This window comes from Cebidichthys violaceus, unplaced genomic scaffold, assembly GCF_023349555.1.
Source record: "Cebidichthys violaceus isolate CVI_PGR_0920_01 unplaced genomic scaffold, fCebVio1.0.p SCAF_9, whole genome shotgun sequence".
In the NCBI taxonomy this organism is placed as follows: domain Eukaryota; kingdom Metazoa; phylum Chordata; class Actinopteri; order Perciformes; family Stichaeidae; genus Cebidichthys; species Cebidichthys violaceus.
In genome coordinates, this window is record NW_027176975.1 from 4,421,860 (window position 1) to 4,446,698 (window position 24,839).

Genomic DNA, 24,839 nt, shown 5'->3' on the forward strand with positions numbered 1-24,839 from the left:
CCGACAGCTTTTTTTTTTTACTACAGTACAGGAATAAATAAAAGTCGCCATATAAAGAGTGAATATCTCAAAACAAAATGTGTGCATGAGAGTAAGTACAGCAGCCGTGAAAGCAATCGGGTCGTTTAGTGTTTTTATGGGCAACAAAAAAAAATAAATATGGAAAATATTTTCCTGTTCGCGGAACACATGAATAATCATTAGCCTAACAGCATGGGAATAAATCTGAAACGCTCTGAATGAATGTATTTATAAAGCAGGTGAGTCACCGTGCCATACAAATGAATTCAAGACATCTGGAGACCAAATGTCTTGTGCGTCAATGACCTCTGTGTTCGGGAGCTCGGAGGTAAACGTCGGGGTGAGTCGAGGTAAGTGTGTAAAGCTAACGGCTCGTTCTGTGCAGTCGTCAAACACTCACCAGGTGACTGGGCCCACAACCCAAACAGAGAGGTGCATGATAAATGACACATGTAAGTGGCATTAGGGCATGTTGAGGTAAAGTGCCTAAATCAACACACAGCACATGTATGCTCTCTTTGTCCCACTGTTTCCCCTTCGTGTTCTCAAAAACACACACTCGCCTCGTACTCGCACACACACAAACACAGTTTGCATTTGCATATACACAAAGCCAGATCAGGAGACTAAACTGCTACCACATGGTTTCCATAGTGAGGGCACCAAATAGAGACAAAACAGCCCAGACCACAGAGAAATAGGAACCAGCAGCACAAAATAGAGGGAAGCCACAGGGTGACGAGAGAAGGAGAGTAGACAGGAGAGAGAGAGCGAGAGCGAGAGCGAGAGCGAGAGCGAGAGCGAGAGAGAGAGAGAGAGAGACAGTGTTGACAGGGAGAGACAAAGAGGCAGCCTTTCAATGTTAATGGTGCGTCTCACCTGTACATGAGGTCCATCAGCATCTCGGGATCTTCCTGGAACTCCCTCATCTTCACCGTGTCTGACAAAATACTGTTCAGGTTTCTTAGGAGCTCATCCACCTGAAATCACAGACAAACACAAGCAGCAGGCGTGAGGCTACCATCCAATCAGCGTCAGCAGCGTAGCGCCGTCGTGTTTTATACCTGCGAGGGCAGCTGGGTGTTCTGCATCTCGGTGTCCTCCTCTGCGTAGGCCAGGATGGTGCGAAGTGAGCGTCGCAAGTATTCCTCCTGGAAGTCTGAGGACTTGCCCACCAGCGAGGCCAGAGACATGGTGACCTGCATCTTCACTCTTGAGAAGTTCTGGCAAAAGACACAGGGGGCCGCAGGCTGAATATTTTTTACATATTAATATTTACGGTTTGAACATTTTGACTCCTTTCTAGTAATACAACCAACCCTTTTCAACCTGACCTTCAAGCTCCCTACAATACAATATCTAAATAAACCAATGGAATACATATAAATACATACAAATGTGTACTTTGTTGACTGTTTAAAAAGATATTCTAATGTGCATTGAAAACGTATCCAAATCTTTCCGAGTCATGCAATACGGTGTCGTTGGAAACACTATGCTTGTACTCGGCTCATTTCAGTTATTTATCGCCATTTGGCAGAACACGACAGCTGTAACAGATATGTTATTGTACAACTGCAAAAGGATATTAAGCAATAATTGGGAAGCTGTTTTGTTGTCCTCTCTCCCCTCCTTGCCAACTCCCTCTCCTTGTCTCTCCATTCTTCACACTACCTGTCCACCATAACTGACAAACGCCCCTCCGTCCTCCACAGCGAGGTGTGTGTGTGTGTGTGTGTGTGTGTGTGTGTGTGTGTGTGTGTGCGCGCATGTGTGAGCGGGAGTGATGCTTGTGTATGTGTGAAGTCCCATCTATCTCCAGCATGACCAGCTAAGCGGGAAATGATCTCCCATTAGCAGAGACATAATCACCCATGGATCATCTCTACGGCCCCATTCTGTTCAACTGAGCATGGAGCCAAAGCCTAACCACCCATCACTGCCCTCTAACTCAGTGTGTGTGTGTGTGTGTGTGTGTGTACGTGTGTGTGCGTGTGTGTGTGTGCGCTCAAAAGTACCCTAAATGATAGCTTAAGTCAACACACAACCCTCTTTGTCTTTCTCATGTGCCTCATGGCTTTCTTTCCAACTGTTTCATAACTAGACAAGATTCAACCACAGGTATCTGCTTTTGGTTATTATTTTTTTATTTTTGGAAGAAAACACAGCCTGGTATTTTTCTCTTTTTATTTTTTTTCATTACCACAATCTGAAATTAAAGTGAAAGATGTGTGTGTGACACACAGAGAGGAAGACAAGGGCGGATGAATGGAGGAAAACATAAACAAAAAGGAAGAGGTGGAGGTTCTGAATGAATGAGTCATACGGCTGCTACGCTAATTCAGATCACAGCTCCGTCTGTATACACCATATAAACAAACATACGCTGGGACACGCAGATGGGAAATACTCTCTCTAAACTGTACGTACTGTGTGTGTGTGTGTGTGTGTGTGTGTGTGTGTGTGTGTGTGTGTGTGTGTGTGTGTGTGTGTGTGTGTCCCACAAGCTGGCGTCTGACTTTCATTAAAGTGTACAGACTGTAAACACAGGAAATATCGACTGCAACAGCAGTTATCGAACTAGCAGGGAAAATGAAAGAAGATACTCTATCCTAAACCTTCCTTCCTTCCTTCAGATCTGTCTCTCGTTTTTTTTTTTTTTTTTATTTCCCTCCGTCACTGTCTGTCTCACCTCTGGCAAAAACACTCTATCGCTATCGTGATTTCCTCCTTTCAGCTCCTTTCACACTCTCTCTCTGCCCTTGAGGCACATAAACCTACACATGCACACATATGTACTGAAACACACACACACACACACACACACACACACACACACACACACACACACACACACACACACACACACACACACACACACACACAGGTCTGCCTGTCATTAGTTTAAGAGGGGTTGGAACACGGGGAGACAGTGACATATCTCTGTGCTCTCGACTCAGAGACACATCCTTCAGCAGAAACTTTCTGCGGCACGCTCAAAATAGACACAGAAAAGACATTAAAGCCGAGCAGGAGAGGAAAAGTGGAGAAGACAGGCTGAGATGTGTGTGACAGACTCCCCGCTTCGATGTGTGTTCAAGAGCACATGTATCATAAGCAATTCTGAGCCTTCATGTGCACTTAAATTATATTTGATCCGACATAAATGCAATTTCTTCTGCAAGCTTAGATGTTGGATAAGGTTTTATCTGACAGGGAGGTAACACATGGCTGACATTTGCTTTGTGTGTGTGTTTCTTTGTGTCTGTGCATCCTGACAACCCATTGGAACACATACACGGGATCATCTCATCTTTTGTGTGTGTGTGTGTGTGTGTGTGTGTGTGTGTGTGTGTGTGTGTGTGTGTGTGAGATTGTGCCCTTACGCTGGCATTGCTGTAGCTGTATCTCATGATGAGGTAGAGGGTGGCGCAGGCCTGGCTCCTGTTCTCATCGACGGGGCTGCTGCAGTACTGAAGCACCTTCTGGCACAGGTCCGCACACTGCTCCGCCTCCTCCTCAAACATCAGGTCCCCAAACTGCACACGCGTATGCAGACGTATTAAAACAGGTATACACCGACACACGCGGATATATGTACATGAATTATTCTGGCTCGTATCAACGGTTTGCCACCCCCACGAGTAAATAAGAACATTTTAATTTAGACACAGATAGTGTTTCGTGTAAACACACCAACACACACACACACACACACACACACACACACACACACACACACACGTCAACATGAAACTACCTTGACAACGAGCGCTCTGAGTGTGCTGAAGGTGTGAGAGAGAAAAGTGGTGCTCTGGTTGCAGGTGAGGGAGTGAAGTAACACCTTCAACACTCCGCCAACCACGCTGTCCTTACACTCAGCCAATGGCACTGCCTGGACAGGGAGCATTCAAAAATGAGCAACTCAACATGGTTCAACAAGCAGTCTACACAGATATGCTTCATGTGTGGATAGTATATTATGCCGTGCTCACTTATTAGACTAATTTAATGGTATGTTCATTCACAGCAATAAAAAAAAAAACATTTTCTACTCTGTTTAATGGTAATTCACTGAGTGATAAACACTCTGGTTTGGACAGACATAATGTTTCCCACAGCAAGAAAGCAGATCAGGGTTTAGTTAAACACCTAATCAGGAACTTTGTTGGTATTTTAATAATGCATGCAAATGTATAGCTGATGAAAGAAAATCTCTCAGGACTCATATTAAAAAAACCTTAGAATAAAGTGCAATCTATTACCAAATTGCAAATGGTCCACATGACATTTTTCATGTTTTAATTTTCTATACAGTGTTGAGATACTGCATGAGTGTAGGTTAGAGTCTGACCTGAACAATGGTTTCCAGCAGATCCAGCACTATAAGGTTAGACTCTGTGGCTAAGTTTCCGCTGATCAGAGCCTCCTGGTCCAACTCCGCTTTAGTCCTGATGGAAACACGGCGAGAATAAGGCAGATATTCAGAGAAGAAAGCACAAAAACACTGAGAAAGCGAGCGAGAAAGACCGACGGTCGCTGATAAAACGGGAAACCTTGAACATCTGAAGGCAGACGCTGAAGTAATAACTTACTTATCCTGTCTGTCGTTGGTCTGTCTCCACTGAGTGAGGTCTTTCCTCCATCGGAGGTTCTCTCTGTGACCCATCGTCCTATCAATTCCTGTGAGGGATTCAAAAGAAACTTATCATGTGAAGAAATCAGGTAGTGAGAAAACTATCATGCATGTTTACTTGAATACAGGTTATATACTAAACTGTATAATAGTAATCCTTGCATTCTAAAAGATTAACTATGTTTTATGACAAAAACTGTATGTAAATGTGTTTCAGTGCAACAATTAAATTAGATCATTTGTATGAAGTTTTTCCACATTTAGAGCTATATTTTCCCAATAATCAAACATTTACCTGGTCTAGTACACACAGGTTTCCTGACTAACATGCTAACCTAAGCATATACTGCGTAACCTGAAACACCGACAGTGACTCGCTGACCGCACATTTATAAAACACCGATAACATTCACTAGTTTTTCACTAGGTCGTTCCAGTTCAAAACTCTGAAATACTGCAGAAAATGCAGACTTTGAAATATTAAAGAAAAGCAATTCCAAGAGAGGAGATACGACACCTCCGACTCGTTTCATCATCTCCCCGCGGGCTCCCATTCCCCTCAGCAGGGCTTCTTCCAGCTGCAGCTTGGCCTGCTGAGACTTCTGTAAGGCCTGGGTGCTCACTTTGTCACCGCTCTGCTTACCCTACAAACACATGTCCACCAGCTACACATAAGTGCATCCACTTTTAACATTCATCCTTAAGTTCTGTACGATTAATACACATGATGCCCTGACGTCCCTGATGCAAAGTGCGATAGTTAAATACGGTGATTTATTAGCTAATAAATGTTATCTAAACAACATACGAACTAAAATGAATTGAAAAGGCTGCTGCATCTGCACCGATGCAAAACAAGTTGATAACTGAGCAAACTGACCCCGTACTCAAAGCAGGACACGCAGATAGTGAGCAGCTCCAGCAGCTTGTTGAGCTGCGAGAGAGGCATATCCACGGTCCAGCGCTGAATCAGACTCCTGTCAGCGTTCTTCATCACCCACAGGAAACACGCCAACAGGTGGCGACTGGTGTCTGCTGCCAGGGTGGCTACGGATTTACCTTGCTGGGGAGAGGAGAGGAGAGGAGAGAGACACGCGGTATGATACGGTATAATGTAGCTCTCACTGAACACTAAGAGACACTCACTCAGAAACACACACACACACACAAAAAAATCAACAAGTTACTTTGCAGAAAAGAAATGAAAGAATTCCAGTGTGTTCAGAGGTAAATAAAAAAATAATCTGTGTAAACGTCCTTTAATGGTCATAGATTTCTATCATAGACAACTCTCACTAAGAAACATTGATGACACTGTCAGTGGTGGTCTCCTGCTCTACCCATTGAACCGTACAGCGTGTATAACAAGTGTATCCTACAAACCAACGGTGTATCATTCACAAGCTTTCTCTAAACCACAGACATGGCCGGCCACTTCTTTCCACACGGGCTTTAGTGAAGTATGGTTCTCTTCCCCCATCTTAATAGGCCTTAAATCTACTGCAGATTAATTTACCTTCATTCGTGTGATGAATGAATCGCTACTATAGGGGGCTACTGCTGCTGCACTGTGTGGCAGGTTTGATGAATGTAGCCATTAACCTCCTAGAGCTCTGCTGTCCCACCTAGAACCTGGTTTCCAGGTCTCTGTTTCACAGCAGAGCGAGAGTGAAGCTCACCGGAACCAACATCAAATATTTGTGGCATATATTCAAGTTATATCAGTTGTTTATTTGAAAATAAAGCTTCATGTGAAAAGAAAAAAAACATATCTGTCGCTGACGTTGTTTGAGGGGGAACTGCCTGAAAATGTGGAACAAGCGCCATGTTTGGATTTGTGATGGATACCAGGCCGATGGCTCAGTTGTGTGAAAATCGTTTTTTCCGCAACAGTATTTCATGTAACAACATACAAGGGACTGATTCATCTCCTGGAGAGCAGCAGAGAGAGAGAGAGAGAGAGAGAGAGAGAGAGAGAGAGAGAGAGAGAGAGAGAGAGAGAGAGAGAGAGAGAGAGAGAAAGAGAGAGAGAGAGAGAGAGAGAGAGAGAGAGAGAGAGAGAGAGAGAGAGAGAGAGAGAGAAGCAGAGAGAGAGAGAGAGAAGCAGAGAGAGAGAGAGAGAGAGAGAGAGAAGCAGAGAGAGAGAGAGAGAGAGAGAGAGAAGCAGAGAGAGAGAGAGAAGCAGAGAGAGAGAGAGAGAGAGAGAGAGAGAGAGAGAGAGAGAGAGAGAGAGAGAGAGAGAGAGAGAAGCAGAGAGAGAGAGAGAAGCAGAGAGAGAGAGAGAGAGAGAGAGAGAGAGAGAGAGAGAGAGAGAGAGAGAATGGCAGCGTTCAGTTTTAGTGCCTGTGTTGTTGCTGTAGCTACACTTGATGGATGTGTTTGTCAGGAAGGACGGCCCTGTTCACTTATGATGGCAATGCCTTTCCATAAACCATCTCCCGCAGACATGTGTATGTGTGTGTGTGTGTGTGTGTGTGTGTGTGTGTGTGTGTGTGTGATTTTTCAGGATGGATGAAGTGTGTGTGTGGCTCTGACAGCCAATCAATCCACCTCAGTGCAGCTCACCTGTTAGGAGGCACAATACTCTCAGACACAATCACAGGCACGTGCACTTTTGAACTTTTAAAAATAATAAAAAGCGCACTACAATCAGTTATCATTTCGTCATTAAGGAATTAGTTCAGAATTTTACCATGGATGCCATGGAGACGAGTGCATTCCGTCCCAGAGTGTTGAAGGGGTTCCCGGCAATCGCCATGGCAACAGACTGATTGATGGGTGGGACATTTTCAAGGTCATCCTCGGGTCCGCCCGTCTTGTTTTTCCCGCCGCGCGAATCAGAAACTACGGAGACAAACAGGGCTCACGTATGATGTGGGAGAAGAGAGGGCTGTATGGAGCTAAATCCAGGTCAAAAGTTTTGATCATTTGAAAAAAATAATTTGAACCTGAAAGTTCAAGTTATGGTTAATGGATACAATTTTATATAATGGATACAATTTTATATAAAATTATAGAGCACCAAATTATAAAAATATATAAAATACAGCAATCTATTCAAAATAAAAATAAGTGAATGAAAAGTTTTTTTGGGTTGAATATAATTTTGATTCAGTTCTGGAATTTTTTTGAATACATTTATTTTTTTCATGTTTCACCCTCATATATATTTTGATATTTGAGGTCTTGTATTTTTCAGTTTCAGATGTTATATTTTCAGATTCAAATTTTCTTTTTTTCGGTTTCAAATCGTTTTTTTTAGTTCAGACTTTTGACCTTGATCTAGCGTGGGGGCGTGGCTTCAACTGAGAGGGGCGCGTCATCATGAGTGACAGCGTCACAAAGAAGGCTGAGGACCTTCCTCAACAACGTTGCCTTCAGGTAACGTTGGCACCACGACAATTATGATTGAACACTTTCTATACACCATATTCACGTGAATGCAGAGGGGAAAAACTGAGTGCCAGCTATCCTGAAGGAAACTTTGGAGGGAACCAGCTACTGATTCGACACTGTGTGTTAGCATGTAAAATAAAACTCATGAATGTTTTTAGTCCTATATAGAACATGTGGTAGTGGTGCACTTCCATTTTTTTCTCACTTGCCTCTCAGGGCTTTCGTACCAAACAGTGGGTGAGACACCTTGATGACTAGAGGAAACTAATAAACTAAGTTTAAATTGACCACCTCACCAACTCTGAAGTGTACCATGAATAACTATATATGTACTATATATGTCTAAGCGTGAAATGACAAGATGACATGAACTTTATGGATCAACAAGGACTTCACCGTTGAATTGAATGAGCACGTATGCAATTCATGTCTCAGAGCGCTTGTGTGCTTGTGTGTGTATATATACCAGTAAAGTCCAGATAGTTGGTGGAGTCAATGATAATCCCCACCAGGGAGAGGTAGAGGGCAGCCATCTTGGCTCTGATTTCAGGTTTACTACAGCGATGGTCGAGATCATGGGAACACAGCAGGCTGTAGATGGCATTGATGGCCTTTCTCTGGACTTTTCCCCTGTCAACACAAAGTTTCATTGAATCCACCAATGACATTGCAAGTACACAGGATTCAAGTACATACAGAGGTTGTATACAATTTTTTTGGCATGTTTGGATGTGATGCTGTTATATTTATTGGAATGTGTCCACATCAAAAGTAATTATTCACATGTATGTTTATAAGTCTGACTCTGTGCTTTTCTTTCATTTGTGCCTTGAAAGAAATCAGAGAGAATAGCTTGGTAAAAACAAAGCAATAAGGAGGTAAAGACTTGAAGGTGTCTATGTTTCAATACCCCTCTGACTCCATGTCTAGGGCGGCACTGAGCTCTGTGAGCAGCAGACCGGTGAGGTAGTGCTGCTGCTTGAATTCCTGAGAAAGCTCAAACAGCCCCAAGATCCTCTGCTGCTCCTGGTAACTACACGAGCTGGAGCTCTGAATGGAGAGATGAAATGAAGCAGCGACAGACACGATGAGAGGCGCGGGAACATAATATGGCTACGATTTTTCCTTAATGCACAGTAAAGCACTTTTCAAATAGCTCTTTTTTAAACTGAATCCCATTTAATCTCATCTGCTCGATTTAATGACTCCCTCAACTCCCCTTTTCAATTCTCTTTAGCACTCATTATATTCGTACTTTCGTAGATGATTTTCTCTTAAATGGCAAACGTAAAAGCACGAGGGCCCAAACATTTACACTGCTCTCTTATTGCAGCCATGATGATAATCCTCATCCAAACCGAGGGTCTAAGGATAAACCCTTACAGATTGTGAGTCAAACTGTGACCTGCCAGGCATGTCGTTTTTTTTATCAGATTATTGTATTTACGGTCAACGACGAAACAATCGCCTGAATCCCTGAATTACAAATACACATGAATGCAAATTTCAAATGACAAGTGGGCAGACCTGTGAGGAGATGGAGGGACAAGGTGAGGCAGGAGCAGAGGCAGGGCTGCTGAAGAAGAGGCTCAGGCTGAGGTAGTGCTCATGACTGCACAGGATTCGCAGGAACTCCAGACGCATGCTGATCAGTGTTGGCATGGACACACTCTTTGCTGACATCTAGAAGGGAAATAGAGCAAAAGGAATCTCTAAAATAATTAAATAATACTCCTCTCTCAGAATCTAACAATTCCCTGAATTCATGTATTTTAAAACACATATTGAAAAGGTTTTGGTTTGTACTCGATGTTGTTCTACCTGGTTGCAGTAGTTTTTCACCAGCTGAAAGACAAATCCTCGGTCCATGAGAGACAGCAGGTCATAGAGGAAGAAGGCCAGGCTGATGTTGACTTTCTCCGCTTGCTCTACTTCCTAAAAAACAACAATCAACAATCAGTAAGAGGCACCGAGCGCATCCTGCCAAGCATCTAGCAGTGAAAGCTGAGCTTTTGATACCACAGAGGTAAATATAATTAGCACTTCTAGCTCCCTGTTGTTTGGAGGACACCGGCAACATGTGAAGGAAGGCTGAAGCTGCTTCTACCAAAGCCCAGGAGAACAGGAGGAACGCAGATGCACTGAGGACTTTCACACTCGTCTGATTCACTGAAATATTGATGAGCGAAATGTGTTGCCATCATTGTCGTCGTCACATTCCTCACCTTTTGCTGTTTGACGAGGATGGTGCCAATCTCGGCAGTCACCACGGAGACAATGGTGGTGATGTCATCTTTAAAGCGGTCAGAGAAGCGGCTCCTCCGGGGGACACTGTGCTTGTCGAGATGAGACACATGCTGAGCCATGCTTTTCACCTGTTAGGGCAAAGCACACGTCCACACACACACACACACACACACACACACACACACACACACACACACACACACACACACACACACACACACACACCAAATGTGAATCAGGAAAATCATGGAAATGCATGGTAATTGAAAGCAAGAGTGATGAATGTGCATGTAAATCAAGAATTTGTTCAAGTAACCTGACAGACGCAAAGCTGATTTGATAAAGACCGTGACCTGATAATAACAAAGCGATCCTTGATTATTTATCATCATCTTCCATCCTAATTTTTCATTAAAATAAGAAAGATGCCTTTTTAAAATTAAAGTGAGCATTTCGAAGTTATTGAAGAAAGAAATGTGAAATGAACTGAAGGGATGAGAGTGATTGTGAGTGATGACACACTTCCAAAACGGTGATAAATTGCCAAGTGACTTGATAAATTACAGACTAGAGTGATTTAAAAAAAAAAAGCCCTTTTGTTCCACAGACAATAAAAACATCATTTATCTTTTACTGTGTGTGGCAACGAGGTCATGTATTGTTTTGTGAGAGTTATTTTTATTGCTTCATCCATTTAGTATTAACACCCTAAGCAGTCCTTACTTTGTCCCCTCTTAGAGCTGTGTGTCAATCAAAGAAACCCCCTCTGTGATTTTACTTTTTTTTTTAAAAAGCACACTGACCAGCAGCTCAAAGAAGAACCAGGCATATTTGTATGCATTCTCTCTGCAGACCCCGGTGCTGACGACCATCTGCAGGGCCAACTCCTCGTGAAACTGCTGCAAGACAGAAAATACAAACACTGTGGTGAGACACAACCTCCCTCTGGTAGCTAATGGAATAAAGCATTAATTAGAGCATCTGCAAGTATTATACCAAATATCAATAAGAATACAATTTGAAATGCTGGATGAGCTTTGAACAGGAACAAACATTAAACCATAATCCATTATTGGGGTTCTCAGTGTCACACTCCCACCCGGTGGTAAGCAGAGGGAACTGTCTCTTCATATTAAACTGCAGTAGGATGTTTACGCTCCGAGTGTTGTTGAACACATGCATAATCACAGCAGTAAGAAGTAGAATTCCTAAACATACCCGGTTATGCTATGGATACCATTATTTAATTAAATTATTATAACGTCAATATCGTGTCTCCACACTGTGAATGAATGGTTTAATTTTAAACAGCAATTATTTAAACACTTCAGCCTAAAATCAGCCTAAAATTCAACATATTAACATATTTAACTACAACCATAAAATATTTAATTATAAAAAAAGCATGTGTCAATTTAAATCATATATCTGGACTCAAACATCACCAGTTCTCTGCTATAACTTGGCTATATTAGACTACGGTAGAGATGTTTTATGCTTTATTAATAACTACATTAAATATTAAATACACTTAGAGTTGAACTGACTGATATTTCAAATCATGGCAAGCTTTACACCTCCTCTTTAGTTTTCTCATATCAGGACATCTCACTGTGCATCACTGCTAACATATTGTTGCATAACTCAAATTTGAATACGCCTCAGTTGGATAGAATACATTAATTCATATTTAATAATGTCTAATCAACATGCAAATGTCTGCAACAAGTTGCTCCGAACTTTATTCATGAAGCTGCAGTGTATCATCTCACACGCCATGACGGTGGGGAAAAGTTAAAGAAAGGGAGAACTTTTTTTCTAACCTTTCTGTTGGAGGGTCTGGTGCTTCCTGAGGAGTTCTGGTGGTTGTTTAAGTCCACAATGGTGGACATGCGGCTGCCTGGGTTGTTGTGGCCCTGGAGACAGAAACACACAGGTTCCATCACATTGACCGTGATGGATGCATTCATTAGAGTGGGCTTCTAGTGGCCTATTAGAATACCTAATGTACTGTGGGGATGAATAGCAAATGACATGTGTTGTGTGTATGCAAGCCTGCTGGGATATTTGTGTGTGTGTGTGTGTGTGTGTGTGTGTGTGTGTGTGTGTGTGTGTGTGTGTGTGTGTGTGTGTGTGTGTGTGTGTGTGTGTGTAGTTTGTCAAATAAATAAAACTGTGCATTGGCCTGGTGAAATATGGACTTTCAGTGAAAATTTTGTCAAGATTTATATGACACACTTTGTAAGTCAATGCTAATTTCCCTCTATGTGTACATGGGTATTCAGCAGATAACTTCCAAAAAAAACCTTCCAAAGCTGAGCTTAATTCAGCTGACACTCAAATATTTTCTTTCTATAAATTCTCTTACAGAGAGATTTCAGGAGATTTGGTTTGGGGGACACTCTCTGTACCTTGGCGGAGAGGATGTTTTTGACCTCAGCATCTTCAGCAGAAGTGTGTGGAGCAGGGATGTCAGGGTTGCTGCTGCTGCGGATTCTGGATTGGAGGAGCATCGAGCCGACTGTGGCTGCTGTGGCCCGACCCATGGTGCTGTAACGGCTCTCTGCTGATGGTATACCCCCTGGATCTGAACACAGATTCATGGGCACACAAAAAAAGATTAAATAATCACAGCAAATAACCAAAAGGAAAAAAAAACACAAAAAGTGAACAAGTTAATATTTATAAATCATCATGACAGTACCTGTATGCTGTATGTCTCGAGGGGGATCAGGCAGACGAAACACCCAGTAAAGGTAGGTCGCCAAGAGGCTGTTCCTACCCTGCTGGTCCCTGATCAGCTCCTGACTGTTATGAAGACTGTTGACAATAGACACCACTGATTCGAAGGCTATCTGGGCCAGATTGGCTGTAGGGCAGACATAAACAAGCATCCAAAAATGTTAGACCTATAATACACAAAATATTATCATGACAAAAAAAAAACATTGACATTGAGCTGTGTATTACAGTCAATAAGGGCTAAAAACGATTTGTTGAATAAGTAGTTATTACTTGAATAAGTACTGTTAGTTAACAGAAAGTTGATCAACAGAAAAATGTCTTGCTCTCAAACATTTACGTCTTCAGTCTGCAAATCTGTACCACAGTGGTGTGTAACTAGGCCTGCAACTAACTACTATTTTCATTATTGATTCATCTGTTTATTATTTAGCCAATAAAAAATATATACATATACATATATATATATATATATATACATATATATATATATATATATATATATAGTCCAAGAGGGACAATTGGAGCAAGGGAATGTTTAACGCCCCTGCTTGATAAATGAGCTAACTCCTCACCGGTCTGGCCGGCGATGACCATGGGCTGCATGATGAGGGTGAAGAGTTTATCCAGCACCAGATGGAGGAAGAGGACCAGCGGCTCTAAACTGGAGGAGGACAGGGAGACGATGCTGAGCTTCAGCTCGTGCTCCAGCTTGTTCTCTGGAATCTTCTCCTCCCTGACCCGCAGCGGGAATGTCGCTCCACCCTCCAGGGCGTGACAGAGGGTGAAGAAACGCTCCAGATGGTTGTCCTGGTGCAGAAAAGAGATGATTTGTTACAGTGCGGTACTTGCGACAGAGTAACAATGACGGAAACAGACAGAGACACAAGTGTAAAAAGACAGTATGCCCGTGACGCCTCAGGGTGGACATCTTACTACAGCAGAGTGGACACTTGTTGTGTTATGTGTGTGTGTGTGTGTGTGTGTGTGTGTGTGTGTGTGTGTGTGTATGACAGACTACTCTGTTGTGTTGTTGTGTGCAACCACTACTCACCTGTGTGTGTACAGATGACACGGCCTGGACCTCGAGGTTGAAGATTCCTTTGTGACTCTCCATCCACTTGACCGGAGGAGTCTGGGGAGGAAGTTTCTACACAACAGAGACACGGGACACTGTGTTCAGTCTTTAATATGTCCATAGCCTTCCACAAATACCTAATGGCTCCTTTACATACAGTAGCATGATATGTACACGCAGAATGTATGTCTAAAATGTAAACACAAATGCATAATATATATATAATAGATGTGTTTACCTCAGGCGTGTGCAGTGAATAGTTGACAGGAAGTCGCTCCAAGACAATGGGCAGACAGAACTGACCAGTCTGTAGTCGGTCATTATTCACTATGGGCAGCCACTAGATAAGAACAAAAAGTGAACAATTAGTATGTAAGCTGTGTGCACTTAAATATTAAATACAAGTTCATTTTCTGATGTTAAATTAATTCAGAACTTGTTTAATTTGTGGGTCCGTGTTTTAGCAAGCCTCTAGACATGTAATCCATCACGTACAGGATGTTATTAGGCAGAGCAGTACTTTGAGGTCAATGCTAATATTAGCATGCTAGCACTTTTTTTAGAAATATGGTCGGGAAGTAAAAGGACAAAATCTCACAGAGTATCCAATGAGCGTCTCACAGCTGCCACTCTGGTTCTGTTTCTGCTGGCAGCTGATGTGGTAGAAGGTGAACAACAAGTGATGTCTCTCTGTAAGACGGGCTGGAAGAGCCAGCTTCACTTCCTCATAGAAGTCTGGGGACCTGGAGATAAATCAACACAAGTAGGGAGTTATCGAGGAGGCCAAACAGAGGAAAACAGGGATGAGGTGAGGGTGGAGGGGGACAGCGAGTCAGGGAGAAACAAAATGACTGAGACTGACTAAAAGAAGCTATCACAAACAGTATAATGTGTACTTGCTTGTTATGGTAGGTAACAGGGGTGTAGACTTCCTGTAAAAATTCAGGGCCACTTGATTTCCCAAAAATGACCTGAGAATGGACATGGGGGGGGGGGGGGGGGCGCGGAAGAACCATTAGGACCAATCAATGCCACTGTTTTTAAAGTGCACAGATCACAGATTTACAAACAGCAGCACTCACAGGCAAAGAGCAGGTTGGGTCCTCTCCGCTCATAAACTGCATTTTGATGGTGATGTTTCTTGCTGATGTAAGCCTGTTGACAAAGTTTAGCCTCTGCGGGTAGACATAGAGCAGGTTCCTACATTGACATAGGGAGAGGAAAAGGTGCCAAGGAGGCTTTCTGATTACTCAATACATTAAAAAGAATCATGCAAATCCTTCTGTATATAAAATGAAGCAGTTCCAATATACATCCCTAGATGGCACTATCTGTGCAGCAACATCTTGGTGATGACAAAAGTCCAGAAAACCAGTAATTCATGAGACCTGTGGTTTTAATACTAGACTGTAATCTGTCGAAACCTGAAATACAGGGAAATACCGCAGAATCCTCTGAACAAATGCTCAGAGAATGTCGGGGTGTAATTACCGTGCGGGGAACTTGTTCAAACACGATGTTAATTAAGTTTCGTTACAAGCGAAAGCATTTCAGAATTGAGTGTTGTTTAAACCTCCGCTCACACAGGCTGCCTCCTCATTGTTCCCACTACGGGCCAAATTTACACAGGTAGCCTGGATGGAAGGGCCTAAAAATAGACGCAACACTAGAAAGAGCAAAGCGGTGTCAGCTCTTAGGTGACGAGTACAGCGTGACTGTTCATGTTGCCTCTGGTCTTTCAGACCATCAGTGAGAGGAAACAAAGTTGTTTACACCGCAAGCTGTGAATCATTTGTGTTTAAAAACCTCGTTTGGATTTCATCCTGTTGAGGGGAACGTTTTGGGGAAACAGTTTCACTCAGAAAGTGTAGTAAACATATAAACATTTTGATTAGAATTTCATTTTTTAAAAAGTCTTATTTCCTTCGTTCCACTGTGTTGAGTATCTGTGGATATAGAAATGCCATATCTAACAGTGGAACAGCTGTTATATATCATGCCTTCTAACCCACCTGTAAATGTTGTGAGGAACATACACCTCACTGGACGGGAACTCCAGCACTTCTTTGATTGGCCGGATGTTCTTCTCAGCCACGGGTATCAGAGGGATGAGCTCAGTGGACAAACATGCCAATGGCGTGTCGTGGACTGGAGACATGTCCAGTTTTATGGAACCTGGAAGACACAAGATAAGTCAGTTTCTGCATGCGTCACATGATATCACGTCACGTCATTTGAATTCTTTGCATAATCAAAAACAAAAATCAAACCGAAAAGATAAAAAGTAAAGGAATAGTTATACATTTTGGTGAAGTCTGCTTATGCTCTTTCTTGCCGAGAGTAAGTTGAGAAGCACAATACCAGTCTGTTCAGTATTACGCTACAGGCAGCAGCCGGTTAGCTTAGCTTAGCATAACAACCAGAAACATGGGGGGAAATCAGCAAGTCTGTCTCTGGCCAAAGGTAACAAAGTCTTTGTCGAGTCTTTGTGCTAAGCTAAGCTAACCGGCTGCAGCTTCATATGTAAACAGTCGGACATGAGACCGGTATCAATCTCCTCAACTATCTGCAAGAAAGCAGATAAACCTAATTCCCATAGTGTAGAAGTATTCCCTCAATTTAAAAAATGTGTCGAGATGAGAGAGATGACCTGATATTGTCTTGACTCTCCTCTGTGGAGTGGAGGTCTTCTTGATCTCAGACAAGAACTTGAGCAAATCCTCATCACTCAAACGATCTCCCTCCTGACACACACAAGCCAACAAAAAAAAAACACATTAAATACATACATACGGAAATATTAGACATTGTTTCAACAGTAACGTAATTACGGTGGAAACATTTCCGACACCCTGATGGAACGTCATGTTTGATCAAAAAAATGAGACAAGCTATGTTGTATCTCAAGGAAATAAAAGTCTCCTTGTGTGCGGGCAGCTGTCCTACCTGTTTGAAGATGGTGCTGATAGTAATGGTGGCAGGTTTGAAGGCAGACACGTTACAAAATTGATCATCAATGGTATTGTAACGTTCAGAATTCCTCCTGGGAAGCTGTGCCCTCCGGTCAATGCTGCTGGATTTACCTGGAAAAAGAAAAAAAAATGGACACAGCTATAAACGGACAATCTATGGAAACGCACACCTTAGTCATCGAACGCACACAGGCACACACCTCCTTTTAGGCTGTCGGAGTCGGTGACGTCGCGGTCTATCGTTGCAGTGGAGATGACCTCCATGATATTAACAGTTGCCCAGGCCAACGGCATGCGATAGCGACCGAGCCTCTGGCAGAACGTCTCCGCCTGACCTCGCAGCTTCTCAAGCTTGTCCTTGTTCTGACAGAACAAAAGATAAGTTACGTTATTTTGCTTGTTTCAAATGAATGCAATGAAAGTAAATGCCTTAAACTTTCAGAACATAGTATAATAACAGTAGATGTTTGCATTTTGACGGTAAAAGACAAAAAGTGCAATATTTAGTTTGGAGTTACCTTTGCAGAGTCACATTCCCTCAGCGTCATGTAGGGGTCAGCACAGTCACTGATCTCTCCCTGCTGGAGAACCTTTTCAATCTAAAACACACACATGAAGCTCATGAGCCGTTAGAGCAAACTAGGAAATATACAAGTCATTTATTGAAGAGCAAGAGATACAAAGGCAGCGTTGAACTGAATTACAGGGTATTTAAAACCAATCTGGGAGTAGGACTAAGTTATTTAAAGCCAGGAAGAAAAAAGATCCTTTTACCTCGGCTACATACCGTCGTTAGGCTTTGTTCATAGGTGCTATGGATTTCTTTATTACCTTGATGACCAGGTAGATATCTGGGGACGGGTAGGTGATGGAGAAGATTGCCGATCGGGCCAGGGTCGACTGATCCACGTGTGGAGTGTGAGGTTTCAAGAAGTTCTTTAACTGTTCCGAGTTCAGATCGAAGTAGAAGTTCTCTGATATCTTGGAGGGAGACACAGGTGGCATAAAAAAAAATGCATGTCACTCACAATGTTTTCCAAAATGAAGATTACAGGAATCAGTTTATACACTGGTTTCACGTAAACCTAGGACTGATCCTGGAGTACCATCTGTTCGGTTCAGCTCCACCGTTTCTCTACTCGCCTTCTTTTTATTATTTTTTTGTTTAAATAATTTTTTTTTTTCCATCATCCATTTATTTTTGTATGAAACGTTCAATTTTGAAAAATCTTGACAAGCACAGAGAAAAATAAAAACAAAAAAAAAACGGTGAAGAATGTGTGCAATTAGGGAGTGATCTTTTCTTTACCATATAATAATACACAGTCAAACCCGGCCTACGGGGCTTTACGTAGTCTTCTACTCGCCTTCCTAATGACCGTGGGCTAGGAACACAGCCATATGTTCTGGTCTGGCCTGGCCTGGTGTGGATCATGTGATCCTTTTCACTGGAAAGCCATGAAGCACTCTCCTTCATTCTGCTCGTCCCGAAGGACCTCCGTTTTACTGACCACACCAAAGCAGACTGCTAGGTCACTGGAATCCTCAAAACAGTAACTGTGATCACATTTCAGACTCGGCAAAGAATTCTAGGTTTTATATCTGAATTGTGTTAATAGTGGTCTGACAAGCCAGAAAGCAAAAACTCCAGCGTAGAGTCTGTGACGGAAATGACCCCGGTCACGTCAACACGAGGCACACTTACCACAAGAGCGAGAGTTTCTCAAAAGGCCTGCTGTGGAGGAGTCCACCTCATACTGACACATGACTTCTTGGAATCCCAGAAAAGAAATGGCTTCTCAATAATCAAAGCCAGCTGAGTTAAACAGCATATCATGCTTCATATTCTCACGAAACGGATGAAAGTGCAAGTGTTCACGTTCGTACGCAACTCTTACCACATTCACTTGTGAAAGTAAACCTTCAAAACATTTGATTGAGTGAGAAACGAGGAATGTCGCAGCCCTTTTTTAAGCAGGACATGTTTGTCAGACCGCACTGACTGACGCACACCGTTTCAGAATAAAAGCTTAACATTTTCTAATGCGGCACGCTTACGACCGCTCCACTGTTGCCACGTTAGCTACTGTGTGGCAAGATGCTGCGTATTGTTCGACCCCTTTAACAACTTTTTTTTTTTTTTTAAAAAGCGCCAGGTAAATGCAAATGTTTGGGACAGACGTCAGCTCCTTTCCCCACAAACATTCTTCAAAGCAGCTCCATGAATCTGCAGTTATTCTGTTTCCTGAGGTTACTGCGTCAGTGAGTGAGAAACGGCTGAAAGTGAGAAAGTATCCACTGCCCATATGAAAGAAACGCTGCGGTTCTGATCGCTCATTATGACGTCGGGCTGCAGTCACAGTCCAGCAACGCTAGGCTTGTCTGGTCTTGTAGGAGAATAACAGGAAGAAGGTTACTAATGCCTGCAGTAAACCTTGGAGAGAAGCTGACATTTCTCCACCCGTTTTACTGTGACGACATATTTGTCTGTTTGCATGTCTACTCTAGAACTACTTGTCTGTTTTTATCCATGAATCTGATATCATAAACAGGCCCCCCCCCCCCCCCCCCCCCCCCCTGTTGGGTCAAATCCTGCGTCTGTACCTTGGCTGATGGACCAGAGAGGCGTGATTAATAACTAAAGTATTATATGGAATTATACGAACATCTGCTGCACATTCCACAGATGTGAAACAACAAAAATGATTGGAAAAAAAAAAAAAAAAAAGCATGCAAACAGAGACAGAGAAGCACAATCCCAATGGGATACAGATACGAAAGCAAAGGATGCAGGGAAACAGAGAGAAAATAAAGCAAAGAGGCAAATAAACTACTACACTGTTGAGGAGACAGAGAAGAGGAAAGAAGTGTACTGAAGAGAGTTGGAGAAAGGGTAAATGGGTCAATAGCAAATGCTTCACAGTTCCAACACAATTAAAACTAAGTGATAAAACAAGCTTCACTCAGACAGAGACACATGTCATAGCTCTGTAACAGGCTGATCTGTCTCCGCTTAATGTGAAAGGCCGGATGTTGTAAAGGCCTCCTTCATTTTAACACGTGATCAAAATTATTCATCTTTAAGTGAATGACAATGAAACGCTTCAGCTCTGCTCTTCTGCATTTACGTTTTCATGGAAGCAGAACTGAAAGTATTCATGTACAGCGCTCTCTTTGACATATTAGGCAAAAGTTTTCCATACAGCGGGAAGCTTATCCTGCTCGTGTTGTCCCAACACCGGCTTATATGAAGTCCATTTTCAAAAATATGGAGCATTCACCCATCTCACTCTGAGGACCATCTTAAAAGCCGCCCATCCTGCAGACAAGCTAGAAAGCAGCTGGGCAGCGCTGAGAAGAGGGCTAGGGCCGGTGGCTAAAACCCGTTCCCATCTGAGAGATCCATGAGCACTTAAGTACCAACTAAATCCTTCCAGTCCCTTCACTTCACCCCCCCCCCAAAAAAAAACTATCCAGCTGTGTAAATCCACAGAAAACACGCAAACAGCCGTGGCTCAAAATGGGCGACTGAACCAAAAACATGACGACCCCCCAGGGGCGCAGATATGAGAGGATGATGAGACGTAAAACCTTGTAGATTACACTGATCCCTCGATGTTGACTGCCAAAAGAAACTAGCAGACCTCCCAGCATGCAACAGCTACCGTGAAACACAAATCAAACAGAACATCCCAGTTTGATGGCATTTTTAACCTTATACAACACCTATTATGTTTAATTCAATCAAAGATATCATAGGTATATTGACTCAAATCTGTCATTTTTGGGGCCATCAAAACTACGATTTACGGCCTAAAGATGAACCTATGTTGCCTTTGAACCTCCCTTCTGAAAATGGCAGCCGTCTCCTATCAAATTAGACATGCATGTATGATTGATATCTATAGAGCAAATAGAAAATGTTCTGACTATATAAATTGGAGTTTCTCAGCTGATTATGACTACAAGTAGTAAACAAACAACACCTGAAACATTGCATATCATGTGTTTGTCACAGTTTAAGAAGGCAAATTTGATAATGAGAGCAGGTTTGGATATTTTTAATACCATTTGGTTACAATTTTACACTGATTGTGCATGAATAAGAATCACCTTTGATGGGATTTCCCCCATTGATGCCGTCATAACTCAAGTTAAAGAGTTTAAAAAACAGAGGACCTGTGGTCGCAGGTAGGCCAAACACTCTGACTATCTCCACAACAAACACACATAATGAGCCTCACCAAACTAGCTTTTACTGCCGGTCTATTGTGCTGTAAGTGGTTTGTAATTTTTGTCCCATCCCTGTATTGTGGCAAGGTGAACATGTCACACAGGTTTCCAGGACGTAAGTCATGCCGTGCTTTTAGTCAACGATAGAGATTGTAAGGACTTACCTTTTTCTTCTCTTTCAGGTCGTACAAGGCCATGGTGGCAAATATGGGCTCAATGTCAACCTCAAACCTGTGAAGCCAAGGAGGAAAGCACATTACTCAGTGAATAATAACAGATATTTAACATACTCAACAGTAGTGCTCCGGTTATTCCTTTTACTTCGATCCTATTCTATTTTTTCTATTCCCGTAGATTATCGTTGTATAAGATGTAGCACAGTAAGTGACAATAGGTCTGAACTGAGAGTTAAAGGATAGGGGATGGAGTTGCCAAACCACTGCAATAGGAGACGTGAGTTCAACTAAAACATTTGGCAGTTTTGTGGGACGCAAGAAGGACGAGTGAGATCGAGGGTGAAATGCAGAGCAACTGTGTGTGTTTGTGTGCATGAATGGTAGAGATGAAGAGAAAGAGACAAAGTCCCACAGAGAGAGGGAGGGACGGGGGTTTTCAGGAGAAGAACAGCAGCCACTGTCCAGCTCAGCCCTCCTCCACTCTCCCATGCTGTCCGTCACATCTACTGCGAGCCTTTTTGAAACGACGACTCAGACTTTTAAGTCATGATCAGATGTGACAGACAAGAATGTACTGTATGTTGAATGCTTCAGCAAAAGGTCATTTTCATAAACTAGGGGGTGTAGGAATAATTCCCCTTTAACACAAGCTAACTGATGGCTCCTTGTCCAACTTAGGGCAGCTGTTTAAATCCCCCCCACCCTCCTACAGTATTATGAAAATATATGACATACTTGATGGCCTGGCATCGGATCAGGATGCGGTCTCCAGTGTGTTCTTTGGGGCAGTCAGGGATGGGCCGGATCTCCACTGCATCTTCCTGGAGCACAACAGCGGAGAAAGTTTTCAAAGCCATGCAAAACGAAATGGACCAGTCGTTACATTCGGAGGAGATTTAGTTCGGATCTTAAACAAGATTCACTGGTGTTTATGAATTAAGGTGAAATTAAATGAAAGAAAAACACAGAATGGAAAACTTTTAAAGTGTTAACAAGAAGTAAATCAATTTACAGGCAAGAGAGATGTAAACTGGTGATGCTCTTTAAAGACATATTTTGCCTCTTAATAGTGGTTATATTAGAGTCTATGATTGTTCTAAGGCTTTTTGTACTTTTCCTGTACTTAAAAGTCCATTCATATAGGGAACACAGCGGGAGAAGGGGTGCAAATACATGTCATAATGGATTCATCTGCAGATTATCTTCTTGTTAATCAGTTAGTTGATAAAATGCCAGAAAACTGAGAAAAATTTAAATTCCCCAGGGTCCAAGGTGAAGTCTTAAAATAGCTTGTTTTGTCTGACTAACAGTCCAAAATCCAAAGATATGCAGTGATCCAGTATCTCAATAAACAAAACTTCAACTTCAAAAAAAATACTTTCAAAGAAGGTTTTCTATTACTACTCTATTATTTACTATCGTAAAAAGATGATTGTAATGTTGTTAACATAACAATATTGATTGACTGCATATAAAGAAACCAGAGACAACCTCGTATGACCTGATGAGCAGAAAACATAAAGCACGGTGTACATTGGAGAGGAGTTAGTCCACATCTTGGTACGTATGTCTTCTCAACAGTGACAGACCAACCTTTACACACATGGTTCCCACACGCACTGGTAATAACAGTACAGCACAAGAGGAGCAGCTCTCTCTACATCTCACCTCGTCGGCCGGTGGGTACAGAGCAAACAGCTCGGGGTGTCTGTTCCCGTGCCGCGCTTCCTGGTTGAAGCGGTCCAGCTCGTCGTGGCTGCTGAAGGCCAGCAGCCCCTCCACTCTCTGGTCCGGGGTCAAACACCGCAAGTTAAAGTCGGAGGAGGTCAGTGTGCGGTTAGAGTCATTACTCAGCCCCGCTAGTGTTGGAGACTTGACCTGGGGCAAAAGCAGAAAAGAGAGGGTTAGGGGTTAGAGGTGGGGGAGAGGACCGAGGGAATAGGGTGAGGGGGAATGAAATGTGAGCGGGAGGAGAAAAAAAACAAACAAAGGCTGAGCAAAATAAGGGGTGGTGAGAGGGTATTAAGGCAGAATATCCAGAGGGATGTTATTTACAGAGACATTAATGAAATTGGGTGCAGGGTAAGGGATACTATGTTACTGGATATTTGGACAAAGCCCATTCTTCCTCCATTTCAACTTTATTATTATGGGGTTTGAGTAAACAGGAAAAGAAAAGGCATCCATACTCGACAACCCCATTGAACTGTTGCCCCATGGCTAAATCTACCTGAACTCAAAATGTATGTATGACCGCAAATTATCGACTGTATACGTCCACCGCATGTGATGAACCGCCGACAACATCGAGTACATTAGAAACGCAGCCTCCGTGTTCTCAGCAGACACAGCAAACAGCTAACAGGCATTTAAGGCAGTCTAGACAGTTTCTGTTTTGGCCCGGAGACAATGACATGTCTCCTGTGTGTGTGTTTGCCTGATCAAGGCTTACTTAACGTAGACAACACACAACACATCGCTCATGTTCACTGTACGCTACAGATGAGTGAAGTGACAGTTCAGATACATGTGTGTGCATCTAATGTGGGATATGAAGGTCATTGAATTTTGTCATCCAATAGCGTGGTATGACTTACTCGTCACAAGTGATATTGACGTATTGTACATTAGCTGATGGAGTTGTGTAATCAGAGCTCTCCCAGCAGGTCGACGGCACGCCTGGCTCACTGACCCAGAGCAACAATAGCCATGGAAAACTAGCTTGCAAAGATGCTGCGTATTTTTAGGAATTAACTAAGTGAGCATAGCGGTGTGATATGTAAATGTGCCTCTCAGACGCCCTGAAGTGAGGTGGATCAAGCCGGAGATATGCACAAAAGATGTCTTCTGCTGTAAAATATTTACGTTGCCCTTTGGCTTCTGAGAGCTCCACCTTGTTTTCTGCTGTGTTCTTTGGAACACACAGAATTCTTACCTTTGGTGAGTGTCAATGTATTGATACCACCAACCTCAAGCACCTCATACAAATACATCCAAACTCCGACATTGACATGAACTATCCTAGATTTAAAATCCTCTGTCCTTTGTTGCTTCTGCTTCCTTTTCCCCAGAGTCCCAAATACTTTTTTTGAGCCTGTGGCTTAAAGTCTAGCACAAAACCACATTATCTCAAGTGATATTTAACATATCCAGAGCTAGAAAGAACCTTTAACTCCTGTTTAGAAACAGATTACCATTAAACTGTGTTAACGTTAACCGATTGGAGCCTCGGAGGTCTCTCAGGCTGGCACTGGCACCATATAGAATTAGTCAGACTCCGCTACAGGGTAGGGCATAACCTCACTGCTCCCGTTCTACATCACTTCTTGTCTCTTTCA

General features: G+C 42.7%; 1 protein-coding gene across 5 annotated transcripts in view; it reads right to left on the reverse strand.

The window, feature by feature from the left end:
- The window catches only part of dock8 (dedicator of cytokinesis 8), a 51,492-nt gene that overhangs the window by 11,748 nt on the left and 14,905 nt on the right, over positions 1-24,839 (reverse strand). For 4 of the 5 annotated variants that reach the window (XM_068704228.1, XM_068704230.1, XM_068704231.1 and 1 more), the window contains 33 exons: positions 23,170-23,379; positions 22,237-22,322; positions 21,490-21,556; positions 17,924-18,073; positions 17,611-17,691; positions 17,293-17,455; positions 17,067-17,203; positions 16,771-16,864; positions 16,133-16,295; positions 15,203-15,320; positions 15,021-15,091; positions 14,719-14,863; positions 14,359-14,460; positions 14,097-14,192; positions 13,618-13,852; positions 13,005-13,169; positions 12,712-12,887; positions 12,124-12,216; positions 11,104-11,199; positions 10,279-10,428; positions 9,875-9,988; positions 9,581-9,736; positions 8,964-9,103; positions 8,520-8,683; positions 7,350-7,501; positions 5,538-5,720; positions 5,175-5,301; positions 4,617-4,704; positions 4,376-4,472; positions 3,782-3,916; positions 3,408-3,560; positions 1,086-1,244; positions 901-1,001 (listed from right to left, as the gene is read on the reverse strand). In XM_068704228.1, coding sequence (XP_068560329.1) covers positions 901-1,001; positions 1,086-1,244; positions 3,408-3,560; positions 3,782-3,916; positions 4,376-4,472; positions 4,617-4,704; positions 5,175-5,301; positions 5,538-5,720; positions 7,350-7,501; positions 8,520-8,683; positions 8,964-9,103; positions 9,581-9,736; positions 9,875-9,988; positions 10,279-10,428; positions 11,104-11,199; positions 12,124-12,216; positions 12,712-12,887; positions 13,005-13,169; positions 13,618-13,852; positions 14,097-14,192; positions 14,359-14,460; positions 14,719-14,863; positions 15,021-15,091; positions 15,203-15,320; positions 16,133-16,295; positions 16,771-16,864; positions 17,067-17,203; positions 17,293-17,455; positions 17,611-17,691; positions 17,924-18,073; positions 21,490-21,556; positions 22,237-22,322; positions 23,170-23,379 — 4,367 coding nt within the window. The remainder of the gene's footprint in view (positions 1-900; positions 1,002-1,085; positions 1,245-3,407; positions 3,561-3,781; positions 3,917-4,375; positions 4,473-4,616; positions 4,705-5,174; positions 5,302-5,537; positions 5,721-7,349; positions 7,502-8,519; positions 8,684-8,963; positions 9,104-9,580; positions 9,737-9,874; positions 9,989-10,278; positions 10,429-11,103; positions 11,200-12,123; positions 12,217-12,711; positions 12,888-13,004; positions 13,170-13,617; positions 13,853-14,096; positions 14,193-14,358; positions 14,461-14,718; positions 14,864-15,020; positions 15,092-15,202; positions 15,321-16,132; positions 16,296-16,770; positions 16,865-17,066; positions 17,204-17,292; positions 17,456-17,610; positions 17,692-17,923; positions 18,074-21,489; positions 21,557-22,236; positions 22,323-23,169; positions 23,380-24,839) is intronic. The other variant, XM_068704229.1, reaches the window with a different exon arrangement.